At 35.5% G+C, this 13432-nt stretch overlaps 2 protein-coding genes across 3 annotated transcripts; both read right to left on the reverse strand.

Annotated features, from left to right (window-relative positions):
• Nucleotides 1-3292: 3292 nt before the first annotated feature.
• On the reverse strand, nucleotides 3293-5292 carry LOC117418073 (DNA damage-inducible transcript 4 protein-like). The gene is made up of 3 exons (XM_034030642.2): nucleotides 5152-5292; nucleotides 4699-4949; nucleotides 3293-4495 (listed from the first exon to the last, which is right to left on the reverse strand). The coding sequence occupies exons 2-3, from the start codon at nucleotides 4868-4870 to the stop codon at nucleotides 4002-4004; spliced, it is 666 nt and encodes a 221-aa protein (XP_033886533.2). The 5' UTR covers nucleotides 4871-4949; nucleotides 5152-5292; the 3' UTR covers nucleotides 3293-4001.
• Nucleotides 5293-10054: 4762 nt separating this feature from the next.
• LOC117417801 (anaphase-promoting complex subunit 16) lies at nucleotides 10055-13086 on the reverse strand. Of its 2 annotated transcripts, none has more exons than XM_034030127.3 (4): nucleotides 12956-13086; nucleotides 12368-12533; nucleotides 11349-11423; nucleotides 10055-10901 (listed from the first exon to the last, which is right to left on the reverse strand). In XM_034030127.3, exons 2-4 carry the CDS (start codon nucleotides 12507-12509, stop codon nucleotides 10792-10794), a joined length of 327 nt encoding a protein of 108 aa, XP_033886018.1. In that variant the 5' UTR covers nucleotides 12510-12533; nucleotides 12956-13086; the 3' UTR covers nucleotides 10055-10791. The 2 variants fall into 2 exon arrangements, with proteins under 2 accessions (XP_033886018.1, XP_033886020.1); XM_034030129.3 differs by having other exon boundaries at nucleotides 12368-12524; nucleotides 12956-13084.
• Nucleotides 13087-13432: the final 346 nt, after the last annotated feature.

Genomic DNA, 13432 nt, shown 5'->3' on the forward strand with positions numbered 1-13432 from the left:
AGAAGATGCCCATCATGCATGTTGAAGCACATGCCATCCTCCTGCAGTCTTCCTCCTGTTCATAAATATTGATGGAAATCCTAACGGAGGTATAGCATCAGCACCAGTTATGAAGGTCAGCAGATCTTCAAATATTAATTCTATTTCATTTGTTATTGGAAAATACAACAATAATACGATTTACACATCTATAATGTGAAATGCTTTATTATGTATATGCATGCAAGAGTACATGAGGTTAAGGAAAGCTTGACCCAGGCTTAAGTCCATTATCGATTTACTTTCACATAATATCCAAATTCAAATGAGATGTGTGCATTTCAAAGGGTAATCCTAAACATAATGCCTCCAAGTTTTTTTTTCCTGTAACTGTTTTGTTACAGCAAACTATTTTGTGCCCTGAATTCATGTATATTTTTGTTGTATGAATATTATTCCAATAGCATATAATTTGTTTGCCTTGTGCACTCCAGTCAATGTCAAACAAAACTTCTGAAAAGGGTTTTTGTAATTCTGGTTTCCTCATATTTGTGACGATTGGTTGGAAAGCAAACACGTTTTCCTTTACCATTTCCCACAGGTTCCCACAACTATATGGAGGATAAATCGTGCCAAAATTAAAATAAATAACGAAATAAATAAATAAAAATGCGAAATACATTACATTACATTTATTTATTTATTTATTTTCATTTTGGCACAATCTGTTCACTCTAGTATTTCTTATTGAGCGTCAATCATACTGGAAGGGCGGGACACTGCCTCTGGTGAGTTCGACTAACTAATGTCCTCTGCAAGCAAGTGGTTGTTGTTTAAGGCTTACCTGAAGTAGAGAAGTATCAGATAACGCTGGTTGTTGTGGTTCAGACGTACTATGGAGTCTTCTCCCGGTAACAGAGTTGAGTGTGCTGCAGAGGATGGATGTGGAGTCTGGTCAGACGGAGGAGGATCAACATGTTCCAGAGGTAGAATTTGCTTCTCGGTGGGGTCTCCCCAAATCAGGCAAGGTTGTATTCTGCAAAGAAAAAGGGACATATCAACAGCTTTCTACTGTGTGGTCCAGTGTTTAAAGAAAAGGGCTTCTAACCAGGAGCTCCCCGGTTCAATTCCCACCTCAGCCACTGACTCATTGTGTGACCCTGAGCAAGTCACTTAATCTCCTTGTGCTCCGTCTTTCGGGTGAGACTTAGTTGTAAGTAACTCTGCAGCTGATGCATAGTTCACACACTCTAGTCTCTGTAAATCTGCAAAAAATAAACAAATAATAACAAATAATATGGAGTGGAAATGCCCAAGTGATCACGCATTACAGACAAGCAGAAATGAAATATCTTATGGAGAGCAAGTTGTTTTAATTTCCTACAAGAAAAAGACGTTTTGAATTGGAAATTCAACAATGTTCCTTTAGTTTTTTTGTTTTTGTTTTTGTTTTTTTATTTACTTTTGTTTTTTGGTAAAGAAAGAATTGCTTAGTTGTAACTACTTTCCCACCCCCTCCTCCAAAAACAGCCGTGCCCCCATAACCTTACAACCCGAGGCTGAGTAAACACTTGTGATACGCTGACTTTTCTGTCTCTGCTGGGTATGGTTGACTGGATTAGACTGGCCTGAACTGGACTGTCGAGGCAATTCCCCTCCCCTGCCGTTTCACAAGAAATTGTATTCAGGGCTTGAACCGAGCCTGTATAAATGATATTATTCGAACACATCTTCAGGAGGAATAGTTTTTAGAATGTACTTTTAAATGCAATTAAATCACATTAACATCGACGGGCAATGTACTCTTGCAAAGACGTGATTATCAAACAGCCAGCTAGGTTCGTTGTCCGTACAGAATGAATGGTCTTTAAAATACAGTATTTAAAGTGACCTTTATTATTATTAGTATTATTATTATTATTATTATTATTATTATTATTATTATTATTATTATTATTATTTTTAACAGAGCTTGTCTGGTATCTTTCAAAATGTGTTCTTAATGTCATTGCGATTAAATTGATTACATACGCGATATTTATGTAAAGATTTGACAAACGTTCAACTAATTATATTTTTCTAGCAGTCATGTGGATTGTGCAGTGAAATACTGACACCTTGTTCTCGCCATTTTATTAACGTCTTTTGTAACAAATTGTATATTTAAGAAGTGTGATACATGCACTGGTGGTGCTTAGTTATTGTATTCTACCAATAAGAGGTTTTATCAACCAGACTCAACATTTCCGGTTTCACATCTACGTTTTAATATAAATGATTTCTTTTTAAAGCCTGATTATATAAAACAGTTCATATAGTGAAACACTAAAACAAACGGTTTGATTATTTTTAGTTCCCCTTTTAGTTAAATTTCATTCTGGCATCTCGCTCATAACTGGATTGAAAGCAGCTGCCTCAAAATATCTCCAGTCAGCTTAAATTTGCACGTAGCACAGCCCAAAAAATAAACACTGGGCTACAGAATTTGACCCAGTTTCTACTGGGTCCTAATGCCAACGTTCATCAAGAGGTCAAGAAACACTGCTTAACCCAGGGGTAGGCAAACCTCTTACGAGGTCCTAAAATACTTTTAACAACACGGTGAACCTTGAGTGGAATTCCACCCTGAATTCAAAGTAAAATGTATTTGCATAGCCAACAAAACATCTTTTTATGTGTTAAGGTTTGGGGTTTTTTTCCATTACTGGAAGTTTTAACAAGTCTGAACAGATCCAGGCACAGCAATTATTCATCAGTTAAATCTAGAAAGTATTAATAGTTTTGCAAAAGATGGGGAAGTAAGATCATGTACTATTTCTTTATAAAACTTTCTGTTGACAGTTTTTTTCCCCAGTTTAAGAAGCTATGAAGTTTTCTTTCACTCCAAATCATGTGTTGCAATGCATTCAGCACTAGACATTTAATTTGATTCCACAGACAGATATTTTGATCAGTAAACATTGACTTTAAAAAGTATTACTATCAGTTAATGTTAGTTAATGTCTTTTCTTTGGGGGGGGGCTGGGGCAAGGGGGGGATTTTGTTTGGGCTCACATGATGTAACGTAACACATTAAGTGAATTTACAAAAGGACAGATTTATTAAAGAGAAAATGCTTTGTTAATCATAGTTAACATGATTTGTTAACCATAGTTAACATGCTTTGTTAAAGACTAGGTCCTCAGTCATGTACAGGGCAGACAAAACGAGAATACACTTGTATCTATTAGAATGTGCCCCAAGTTTCATTGTGTAGCATCTCTGCTGTAATGTAAATCTGATTTGGGACTTCAAAACAAACACAGAAACAATGTATTTGAAAAAAAAAAGGTTTATTTGCTTATTAACCGCCTATATAAAAGTAAAAAAAAATGTGCAAAGTAGGTGTTTGAATATCAAATACATTGAGTAACAGAGGCATCATTAGTGGGGTACCATATAAAACTATACAAAGGTTTACAAGAAAAGTTAACAGTGCGATTCCTAACACAATTAATACTAAGAATAACTGAAACCTCCCAGACAAATATGCTTGCCACAATTATTGTGTTTTGTTAGCCTTTTCTGTTATAGAAATAAAACATGAGTTAATTCATATTTGGTGAGGTCTTCAACAGTAACATACTTTAAACCCCTTCATTACAAATACAGCTGCCATTTGTTTAGAGATTGAGGTAAATCTTCAAAGAAACATATTTAATCTGCTTCTTGTAAACAGATTAGCCACTCAAATTTAAACATCCATTTAAGCCACTTAAGTTTCTAAAAATACATTCAGTGAGAATAAACATGTTGGGCTGCAACAAGTCAATTTTCATAGTCTTGAAGTAGGCTCACTGAAATACTTTTACAATTATTCTGATTATTGAGGTAGTGTCTACTTATAAGTACGGACAAAACATTGTGTATCAATATTGATATGTCTTTGTATGTGCAATGAGCATTTAAAACAACTTCCAAGACATTTATGTCTGATTAATCACATCATGATCGACTGGCAACTCCCATGGTCACTTTGGGTGTTAGCACTCCTCAATGACAAGTTCTTCTGAACTGTACAACTTCTTTTTGATTACTCTAAACCCAGTGTTCAGTCTCAAAGCATGTCTTAATATTGGTGCAGAAGGAGATCTTGGAGCAAAGAGGTCCTGGATCATTGGCCAGAGACCCCCAGATTCCAGTCTCAACACAAGAGTCAGCTGAAAAGTAGGGACCAGGTCTGGATCCACAGCAATCTGCTCAACGCTTTGACATGCATCTGACTGCTCAACACATAGGTTGATAAGTGCTCCACGCAGTCCACAGGGTTCACTAGCCGCTAAGTGAAGAAGTTCTTGACCAATGTGCTCCATCAGCTGGTCGGGGATGAGCAGTTTGGAGCACCTCAAAGCGCTATCTTTCGCCTCTGTGAGACTCTGTTCAATCAGGTCCACCACTTCAGAGCAAAGGGTCTCCTCCACAGGGTCATACAAGAAATCGGATTCTGACAGAGAGACACTGTCTACACTGTCTAATCCTATGAAAATAAGGACAATGAGTTTAGATTACATTATTCATCAATCACTTCAAAAATACACTTCAATCAATCATTATAAGGTTGAGTTATACGAACCGAAGTCAAGTTTACAAACGCGTGTAGAAGTTATTACATGCCACTCTCAAACAATCCAGCTACAGTTAAACGTGGTTACTCCGTGTATTTTCAATTAGTTCTCTTACCGGAATGAGAAAAGACGTTCCTGAAGTGTTCGTCGTCTGAATGTAGGCTGTGGTTACTGAAGTCTGTTAGTTTCTGCATGATTTTCCCCCAAGAAAGTCTCTTGGAACTGGCATCATCAGTCGCCGCGGAGCAGGGCAAGCTGCTGTCAGGAGTCGTACACAAGGCAGGCATGACTGATGTAGAGTAGCTGTGAAGATCCGTATCTTCTGTTTTAAGCGTTTTAATTGTATTTGTTCAAACTGTTGGATACCTGCATTGCCATAATAAAAAGAAGACCTTAATCAAAATTTGACCAGTACAAATGTTGGCACTGTTAACATTGTTTTACATCGCTTAAACTGGATTTTAATACCGCTAACGCTATCAAGAAGCTAGCTTTTAACTTCAGTCTAAAAGTAAAAAAAAAAAAAACACAAATATACAAGTAATCGAAAATCATAATTCATACTTACAGTAATGTTCTTCCACTACATTTGATACGGTACTTATGATGAATATATTACAGTGCTATTTCAGTTGTTTGTTGCAAGGCTACTTTGCAACCCTGAAAGTGCTTTCGTTCTGTACCCCCCAGGTACTAGCCTAGCAGGGACAAGGCTGTTTAAATAGCTGAACGCCCAGCACGAATAGAGACCGCCCAGCATTCACTTTCCTAGCCAATCAGGGTATAGCTCACGTTCACAACGTTCGAGTCCTGCCTGGTAACATTTTATACCCTGAGGGAGTGATCACTGGGACCTACCATCCCCCGTTCCAAAAAGAAATACAAATCAGTAAACTTGCACATGCATAGGAGTACAAGGATAAAACCAATCAACTTGAACGATGATTTCATTGTCTGGTATCTATCTGTCTATCTGTCTATCTATCTACCTAGTACCTGTAAATATTTGCAGACCTCTGTTGAATATATTTGCAGCCCTCTGAGTGTTTACCTCTGTTTTACTAAAAATGACTTGAATGAAGTGCTTCTATTGTAATTCAGCGCTATGTGGATAAAATCATCGAATCTACATATACAGACAGTCGCAAAAAGGATTGTATGTTTTAATAGGCGTTTGTTAGGCAATGACTAAGTCTAGACATTGTAGAACTCATACACCTCCAAGCCCACCACCGCCATTGATTTTTATTTTATTTTATGTATGTTACACTATTTCTGTTCCTAAACTAATGCGGTGCTTATATTGCATTTATTTTATATAATAACTAATTGGGTGACAAATACAATATATTTCTTATAAGGTATAATTAAATTCCTTATAACTGGAAATAAATATGTAACCGTGATATACTGTGGGTTGATTGTCATTGTAAACATGGCTTAAATATAATACCGAACTGATAAACTTCTGTTTAAACAGGATAGGTTTATCACTGCCTTGAAAAAAAAACAAAAAAACAAAAACAATTTAGAGTGAGCTTGGCTCCACGTACTGTTAGCCAGAACCTCAACTACACAGAAGAAACAATGGCAGTTAAAAACACAAGGCGCTTCTACGGGGTCCTACCGTCCGCCCTGTTCAAATTCAAATTCAAACACTGTATTGAAATACTGTTCAAATTCATATTGTGTAATGGAGAGCTATTCATTAAAGTATTATAAAAGATATATGAAGAATGTATCAAAACAACCAGTCTTCACAAATGCATGTTTACAGCCAGACCCTCCTTGTTATTTTCTCAGTGGACACAGAAGTTGTGTTGGATGTCTGCCAAAAAAAACACATTGTACAGCTTGGAACAAAATGTACAGAACAGACATAGGAGCCCATTGTAAAGAATAAAGGAACACTTAATGTAAACATTGTATTCTCAATTAGATGTTCTTCAATAAAAATGCTTCCCTGCTCAGTTGGTCTGATGTGCCAAAATGTGTGCCTATTGTTTATAAAAGGAAAAACAAAATTAGCATAACAGCAAGAAACGATTTAGTTGATGGCAGTCCATCAAAAGTATAATCGTAGAATATGTCATAATACTAAAAGAAGACTCGGAGACGTTGAAAAAGACTTCTAGTGGAAACGTTTTTAGTATTACAAAATATTGCACTGTCACGTGATCTTTTGTGTCTAGATAGTGGGTTGGAGGTGGTTGACTCTCTTTATGAACCAGATGTGCTTTCTTGGCAACCCCCCCCCCCCCCCCCCCCCCCCCCCCCCACGAAACAGTACATTCTATTCAGCTCGCAGAATGAACAGACGAGTTTAACTTGAGCCAGTTCTGCCTCAGAATGCAATGTTTTCCTTAATTTAAATAAAAAAGGCAACTGACACACTGAAAGCCGAATCAACAATTTGTGACCAGATGCTTACATAAGTTTGTTTGGCATTACCTAATAATACATAACTAACTAAAAACAATAAATAGTGCTGGAAAACATTAAATCTGTGGTACTAGTACAGTATATAAAAAAGGGTTCAACAGAAGGGACTTTATGATTTTCTATGTAACACCAGAGTCTAGTGCTTGTTGACATTAACGGGTTAGTATAGTTTGTTAGAAATCATGGTATATTTTTTGTTAGCTGTGTATTTAGAGATACTGTATCCCAAAACCACTGTCCTTAAGGAGCAGAAAGAATAAATATGTAAGTCGATAAACTGCACTATCTTGTTTAACTGAAGCCATCTGTGATGCACACAGTGTTTTTCTTTTTTTTTTTTTACCCTAAAGTAAGCTGTTTACAGCATACGCTCTGCTCTTAATGGACACTAGTTCATTGTATGGAACTCTGCCAAAAGAAACATTGTAGTGGCATGTGACTCAGCTTGGAACAAACCGTCCAGAAAGGAGCAGGATGAAAATAGAACACATGTGCAATGTAAACTTAACATTAAAATGTGTTGTTTCTTCACATTCAAATACATTTTTAATGATTGTCCCACTTCCACTAGCTAACAAGGGTTTAGTATTTTCAAAATTATAGAAATATCATAGATCATATCATAAAACCAAAATGATACATTACGTCAATAAATTACAATTAAAGTACATTATATGCTGACAGTGATGTATTTTTATTGGCAGACAAAGGCTAAATAGCTAGCTTCACTAAATAGTTCCTCCCGTGCCAAATTTACTCCAGATTTTCTGTAAAAAGGAAGAACACACTGGTAATGATAACAGTAGTGTAGGTAAAAATACCAGCATTTACATAATGAGTTAATAATTGAGAGTGTTCTACAATTACCATTTTGTTTTTCTTTAAGGAACACTGGTCCCTATTCACAAAGGTTTAGCTGGAGAATATTTTTAGTCGGTTCTTATGAATAAAATACATTTTCATATCAATGAACCCATTCTACTGTAGACTTTAATTTTGTTTCTTTAGCAACCATCTTCAATAATATCAAACTTTATTCTAAATATATCTAACTTTGAATAAACAGTGTTTGTGAATAGGGCATACCGGTGGATAATTTGTCATGGAGTAAATGTTTGGTGATTTAAATGACCTTGAATACATTTACACTTTCTAAAAAATATTAACTAGGGCTTTTCATCTCGCTGTTTTCACATATCTTCACAAATCACATATCGTATAGTCCCATATGATATGGGGCTGTAGTAATTGTCTACACCCCAAAATATTCAGTAAAATAAACTTATACCAGGGTATGGACAGCTGTTTCTGAAAATGCATTCAGTCATGCATTCATTTTAAACTGATTTAAAGTGTGATTTAAGTGTTTTTATTTTGGTATTTAAAGTTTACTTTATTATATATAATTACATGTAATGTGTGCATAATCACATAAAAGCCCTAACATTAAGTAGTGCATTATAGTATTCACAAGATATAATTGGTAAGAAATATTGCAGTTTGATAGAGTATAGTCTTTAAGTTTAACCACAATACTAAAAGTTACAAAGGACCAGCATAATAAACACAGAAAATGAGCAGAATGCTTGCTTTCAGCCTAACTTCTATATCTATCTATGTTTCATCATCTGTATTTTTTTGATGTTGTCACATGGTTCATCAGCCTCATTGAATTTTATTGGTGAACATACATACTACATATACTGGCATTCAACTGATTTTTATTACTTCAGTCACAGTACAAAGTGTGCTCAATTTGAGCTTTTAAATAAACAACGTCGTCAATGGCTTTTTACAGTACCACAGACGTTTGTTTGCTTTGTAGGGAACATACCGCATGCATACTGATATATCAAAAATAAACATTCAGACCCCAGGAATAATAAACAACTGTTCCTTGCAAACCAGTATGTAAGTTACCTGAGATAAGCACACATGTCATCATCACAGAGCATATCTTTGTACAACTCTTTGAGGCTTGTTATGGCTATGTAGTATTTGTCAATGTACTGAGGCACAGTCTGTTATTTTTTTTGGGATTGTGTTAATTTTCTGTTTTTAGTATTAAAATGATACATGAAAGATCAATTGAAAGATTAATACTGTAAATATTCTTACTTGTGAATACTTTAGAATTGATGCAGACATCTTACAGTAATCATACTCTTTGAAGATATGTGGTCAAAAGAAAATGTGTTGTTTTGATTAACTGAAATCCTTGGGAGAGGTTTATCTCTCTCATGTTTCTCCAAACTGGGAATTGCTTTCAGTATAAACTCAATTATCCACTATCTAAGCAACAATAGGCCAGACACTGTATCATGTTATCTTTAAGGTTTTTCATTAATAAAACAATTAATCATTTACCAATTAATCATTATATCTGGGGGGGGGGGGGGGGTCAAACTTTCTAGCTGGGGAAAAGTGTTTTGCAATAGACTTAGGGAATGTGGTGCAAGATTGATTTTCACTTACTAACACTTCATTATGATTTCTTAAGTAAATTGAAAACAGCCCAGGTGTCTGTGACACTGAAACAGTTCCAGTATCAGTTTGCTCGGAGTAAAGCAAGTCTGGTTAATAAAGTTTTACGAAATCCTATGAATGTTATTAAATATTGATATGAACCACACAACAGAAAATGTTATCTTTCTTCACTGTTCTCTGTGTAATTTGATATCCATCTTCCCTCGAAGAATTCAGTCATCACTTTCAAACCTCTTTTCTAACATCCACGTGGCACGTGGATATAATGGGGTTTTGACAGTTTAAAAAGACATAATAAGGGAAGAGTTTTGTGGTTGTTCTTACCAGTTTTCACTAAAACCAAACAAACCTTGCACATGTTTCGATGCTCTTAATAACTAAGTGCAATCATTAAAAGACTATTGAGGGAAAAGAGAGGTTAAAAAACAACTTATCAGTTATCTGGTTGTGTGAGGCAAAATTACCTCCATAAATCTGTATGTCCTACTTGTAAGAAGAAAATATATTTTCACTCAAAAGAAATGTACTAACTTGATATAATGTAATATTTTTAAAAACTATTTAATATCAGATCCCCTGTTACATAAGTTAACTTGTTAAACACATGATGCGCCTTCACTTGTTTGATGTAGAGTGTATACAAATAGATAAAAAATAAAAACTATTACCACATTTAAATTAAGTTTCTAGACACAAATATATGACTTCACAAATGTACACTTTCCATAGAACCACACTATTTGTTTTGCACATAGACAGGTTTAAACAAAAGGTCTTGTTTTCCATTTAGAGAAGATCCCATTTTAGATGGAGCCTACTTATTAAAAAAAATAATAATGATTAGAGACACGATTCTATTCATCTGGGTGTTCTGGTTTCAGACATGCCCCTAAAATGAGAAATTCTGTTAAAGTGTTAATAAAGAATTAAGAGATACAATTACAAAAGAGTTGTTTTTTTTCAGATGGGGGATTTTAGGATATGATAACCTCATATACACAGTGCATATTACAAATTACTGGACAGATATGTAAAGGCAATTTCTTTAAACATAATCATTGTATTTTGTTTTCAACTGAATACATCAGCTTGACATTTGTAGGGATTTCACCATATATAGGGTGTGCATTAGCTTTTCCCAGGGAAGATGGGGACAAAAATACAAGTGTTAGTAACAGTTGGGTAGCTGCTGTGAAATATGAATTCCCAGTTAAAATAAAGTCACAGTTTACAAATAACGGTGGCCTTTGTTTTTTCAGGCGTCCTACTGCCTTTACATTTATGAAGGTGTAAAACCTAACAGCTGTTCGATTGGTTTGTATCTCCACTCATCAGCTTCTAGCTCTTCCACCAAGCCTGCAAGCTTCTCCATTCGAGACACCTGTTGATCTGTGGAGACAAGGATGCACTGGGTTACCTTATGTACACATTTCTCTGCAAGTACATTGTGTGATGACTGTTCTGTTATAAACAAAGGAAAATATGTATCTCTCTTTCTCCCAACACAAGTACTCCAGAAATACTCCCTTACATCAGCCAATGCAATAACAGCACCCATGCCAAGTAAGATTGAAAATGCAGACAGCCTTAAAACAGACATCCTTGCACAGGGACTGGGACAGTATTTTTATACTGAAACAATTCCATGCCTGGATTTTGTTCTGTGCTGTTTATCTACTGAAGGGCAAGAGGGCTTCTGATTGATACTAAACTAACAAGGGACTGTCAAGTTTCAGTCCTGGAAAATTTCTAAAATGGTTGTAATCTAATGTAAGATTTATTTATGGACCTTAGAACGTAGATACTGTACTATCATAAACATGATCTTGTACTTACCATGCTTTACCTGTTTCAGAGTTGACGCAACCTGGAAGCTGAACACGGATTCACACAAAAACCTATCAGAGCCATCTACAAACACACACACAAAAAAAATAATAATCAAAAGTTGTTTCCACTGAAGAACTGTATCCACTCATGCAGAACTCAATGATGGACTTTAATCTTAGCAAGGATTGTAGTTTCATAGTTTCTTGTATATATAAAAAAAAATGCATAAAGTACAGCATTTGCTAGAACAACCACTAGAATGATTACAAACATTTTTAAATGTGCAATATAAGGGCAGTACAAATAAAATCCTTGATCCTGTATCCTTTTTGCCTTGCAATGAATTTTTCCATGACCTGTAAATCATTTTTACCCACAATAAACTGTTAATTATTGTGCAGGAAGTAATTAAGAAATCAGCCAGAAGCAGGTGGGCCGAGATCTCAATACATTTTCAGTAGTTGAGTAGATTGTTACTGTTTGTTACTATTTGATTGTTGACTGTTTCACTGATTGCTGATTATATTATTATGATTTGTATTTTATTTTTGTATCCGTGTTTTTGTACCGTGTTTTATTGTGTTGCTGCTGCCTTTCTTGGTTAGGTCGCAGTTGTAAAAGAGATTTTAATCTCAATATGCTTACCTAGTAAAATAAAGGTTTTTAAAAATACAGCATTGTTCTTGTATCGCCTTTATCTAAGAATTAAACAATTTAAACAGTGCAGTATATTAAAAACGACCAAGAAACAACTTAGTAGTAGGAAAAAGTTGTTAAAAGCATACTTACTTCAAAACTGGCCCCATTAGCTTTCATATCATTGTCACTCCTCTTCCAATCGTTGTATAGTTTCTAGTCTCAATGTGCATTTTAAACTTGCAATATATTACAAACCTTAAAAGTGGTCTGCAGCTGTTCAGAGCACCAAGCAATATATTAATGCCAGATTGTAGAATTCCTTGAACACATTTAAAAATGTGTTCAAAAGTACGTTTGAGTTGGAGTTTACTCAGTGAGTGACCTACCTTCCATCATTTCCCCAGCCCCTTTGGGGTAGGTATAGAGTACTTTCCGGGGTGGAACAAGCTCTGAAGCACTAAATCCGGATCCAGTGACGGAGCTGCCACTTACTCCACCAGCTGAAGAAGACGAGGAGGAAGCAGCCATCTTCTTGTCCTGAACCTGCAAGAACTAAAGTAAAACACTAAAATCCAGCGTATCTGTCCCAATGCCAGATAATAGTAAATAATCTTCTAGGAAGGATTCTGTAGCCCACTAACCGAATAAAAACACAACTAGAAGCTTGTTCCTTTTATTAAAAGCAAATCATATAAAAATGCAAATAACCCGCCAATGCATTATCTGAAGAAACATGAACGCCTATTATTGTGTATTTTACAATCTCCCCATCACTGTATTAAAAAAAACAAAAAACAATCGCCTCCATTTATTTGAATAATTCCTCGAAGCTAAAAAAAACCAAAAACCCTGATCCAATCATGTCAAACTAAAACAACCGATACATTATAATATTACAAATGTTATGGATTGTATAGTCTACACTTTTGTTTTTGTAACAAACAAAAAATCCACAGCTAATGTAATGTTCATACCTCCGAAATTTTCACACAGCGTCGCAACTGCTAACGCAAGTTCGATTTACGGCAAACCTCAGTAAACAATATGTACGGCACACCCGGTGCTGTGTGGTGTTGGGAATATTCAGCTGGTTGTTGGATATCTGGTGGCGAGAAAGCTGATGTGTGAGGTTTTTAAAATCCAAAAGGTTCTAGATAGTACATTATACACTTCTAGAAAGTGGTGGGTTTTGTAGTTTTGCAAACAGATAAGGAGTCATATAATTTCACTCCATATGATTTCGGTAGTGTAGTGCTAAGTCATTATTTATTTATGTTTTTACATGGGGGGGGGGGTCTGGTTTTCCTTGTAAACGAAGAACGTTACAAATGTATGGCATTTGTGAGTCAATAATTACAGACTAGTAATAATGGATTTTCATATACCCCGGCTTTACAAATTATACTGTCTGTGTAGCTAGTTAACTAAATCCAATATTATAACAGCGAGAG

The sequence above is a fragment of the Acipenser ruthenus genome, chromosome 13, assembly GCF_902713425.1.
Source record: "Acipenser ruthenus chromosome 13, fAciRut3.2 maternal haplotype, whole genome shotgun sequence".
NCBI classification, from domain to species: domain Eukaryota; kingdom Metazoa; phylum Chordata; class Actinopteri; order Acipenseriformes; family Acipenseridae; genus Acipenser; species Acipenser ruthenus.

Bases quoted from the DNA above. Each gene is read 5' to 3' on its own strand.
- LOC117418073 (XM_034030642.2), bottom strand. From the start codon at position 4,870: ATGCCTGCCTTGTGTACGACTCCTGACAGCAGCTTGCCCTGCTCCGCG. The intron at 4,496-4,698 runs GTAAGAGAACTA...TTATTTTCATAG, and splicing joins GAACGTCTTTTCTCATTCCG to GATTAGACAGTGTAGACAGT.
- LOC117417801 (XM_034030127.3), bottom strand. From the start codon at position 12,509: ATGGCTGCTTCCTCCTCGTCTTCTTCAGCTGGTGGAGTAAGTGGCAGC. The intron at 11,424-12,367 runs GTAGGTCACTCA...GTGTGTTTGTAG, and splicing joins GGCTGGGGAAATGATGGAAG to ATGGCTCTGATAGGTTTTTG. The intron at 10,902-11,348 runs GTAAGTACAAGA...TTGTCTCCACAG, and splicing joins TCTGAAACAGGTAAAGCATG to ATCAACAGGTGTCTCGAATG.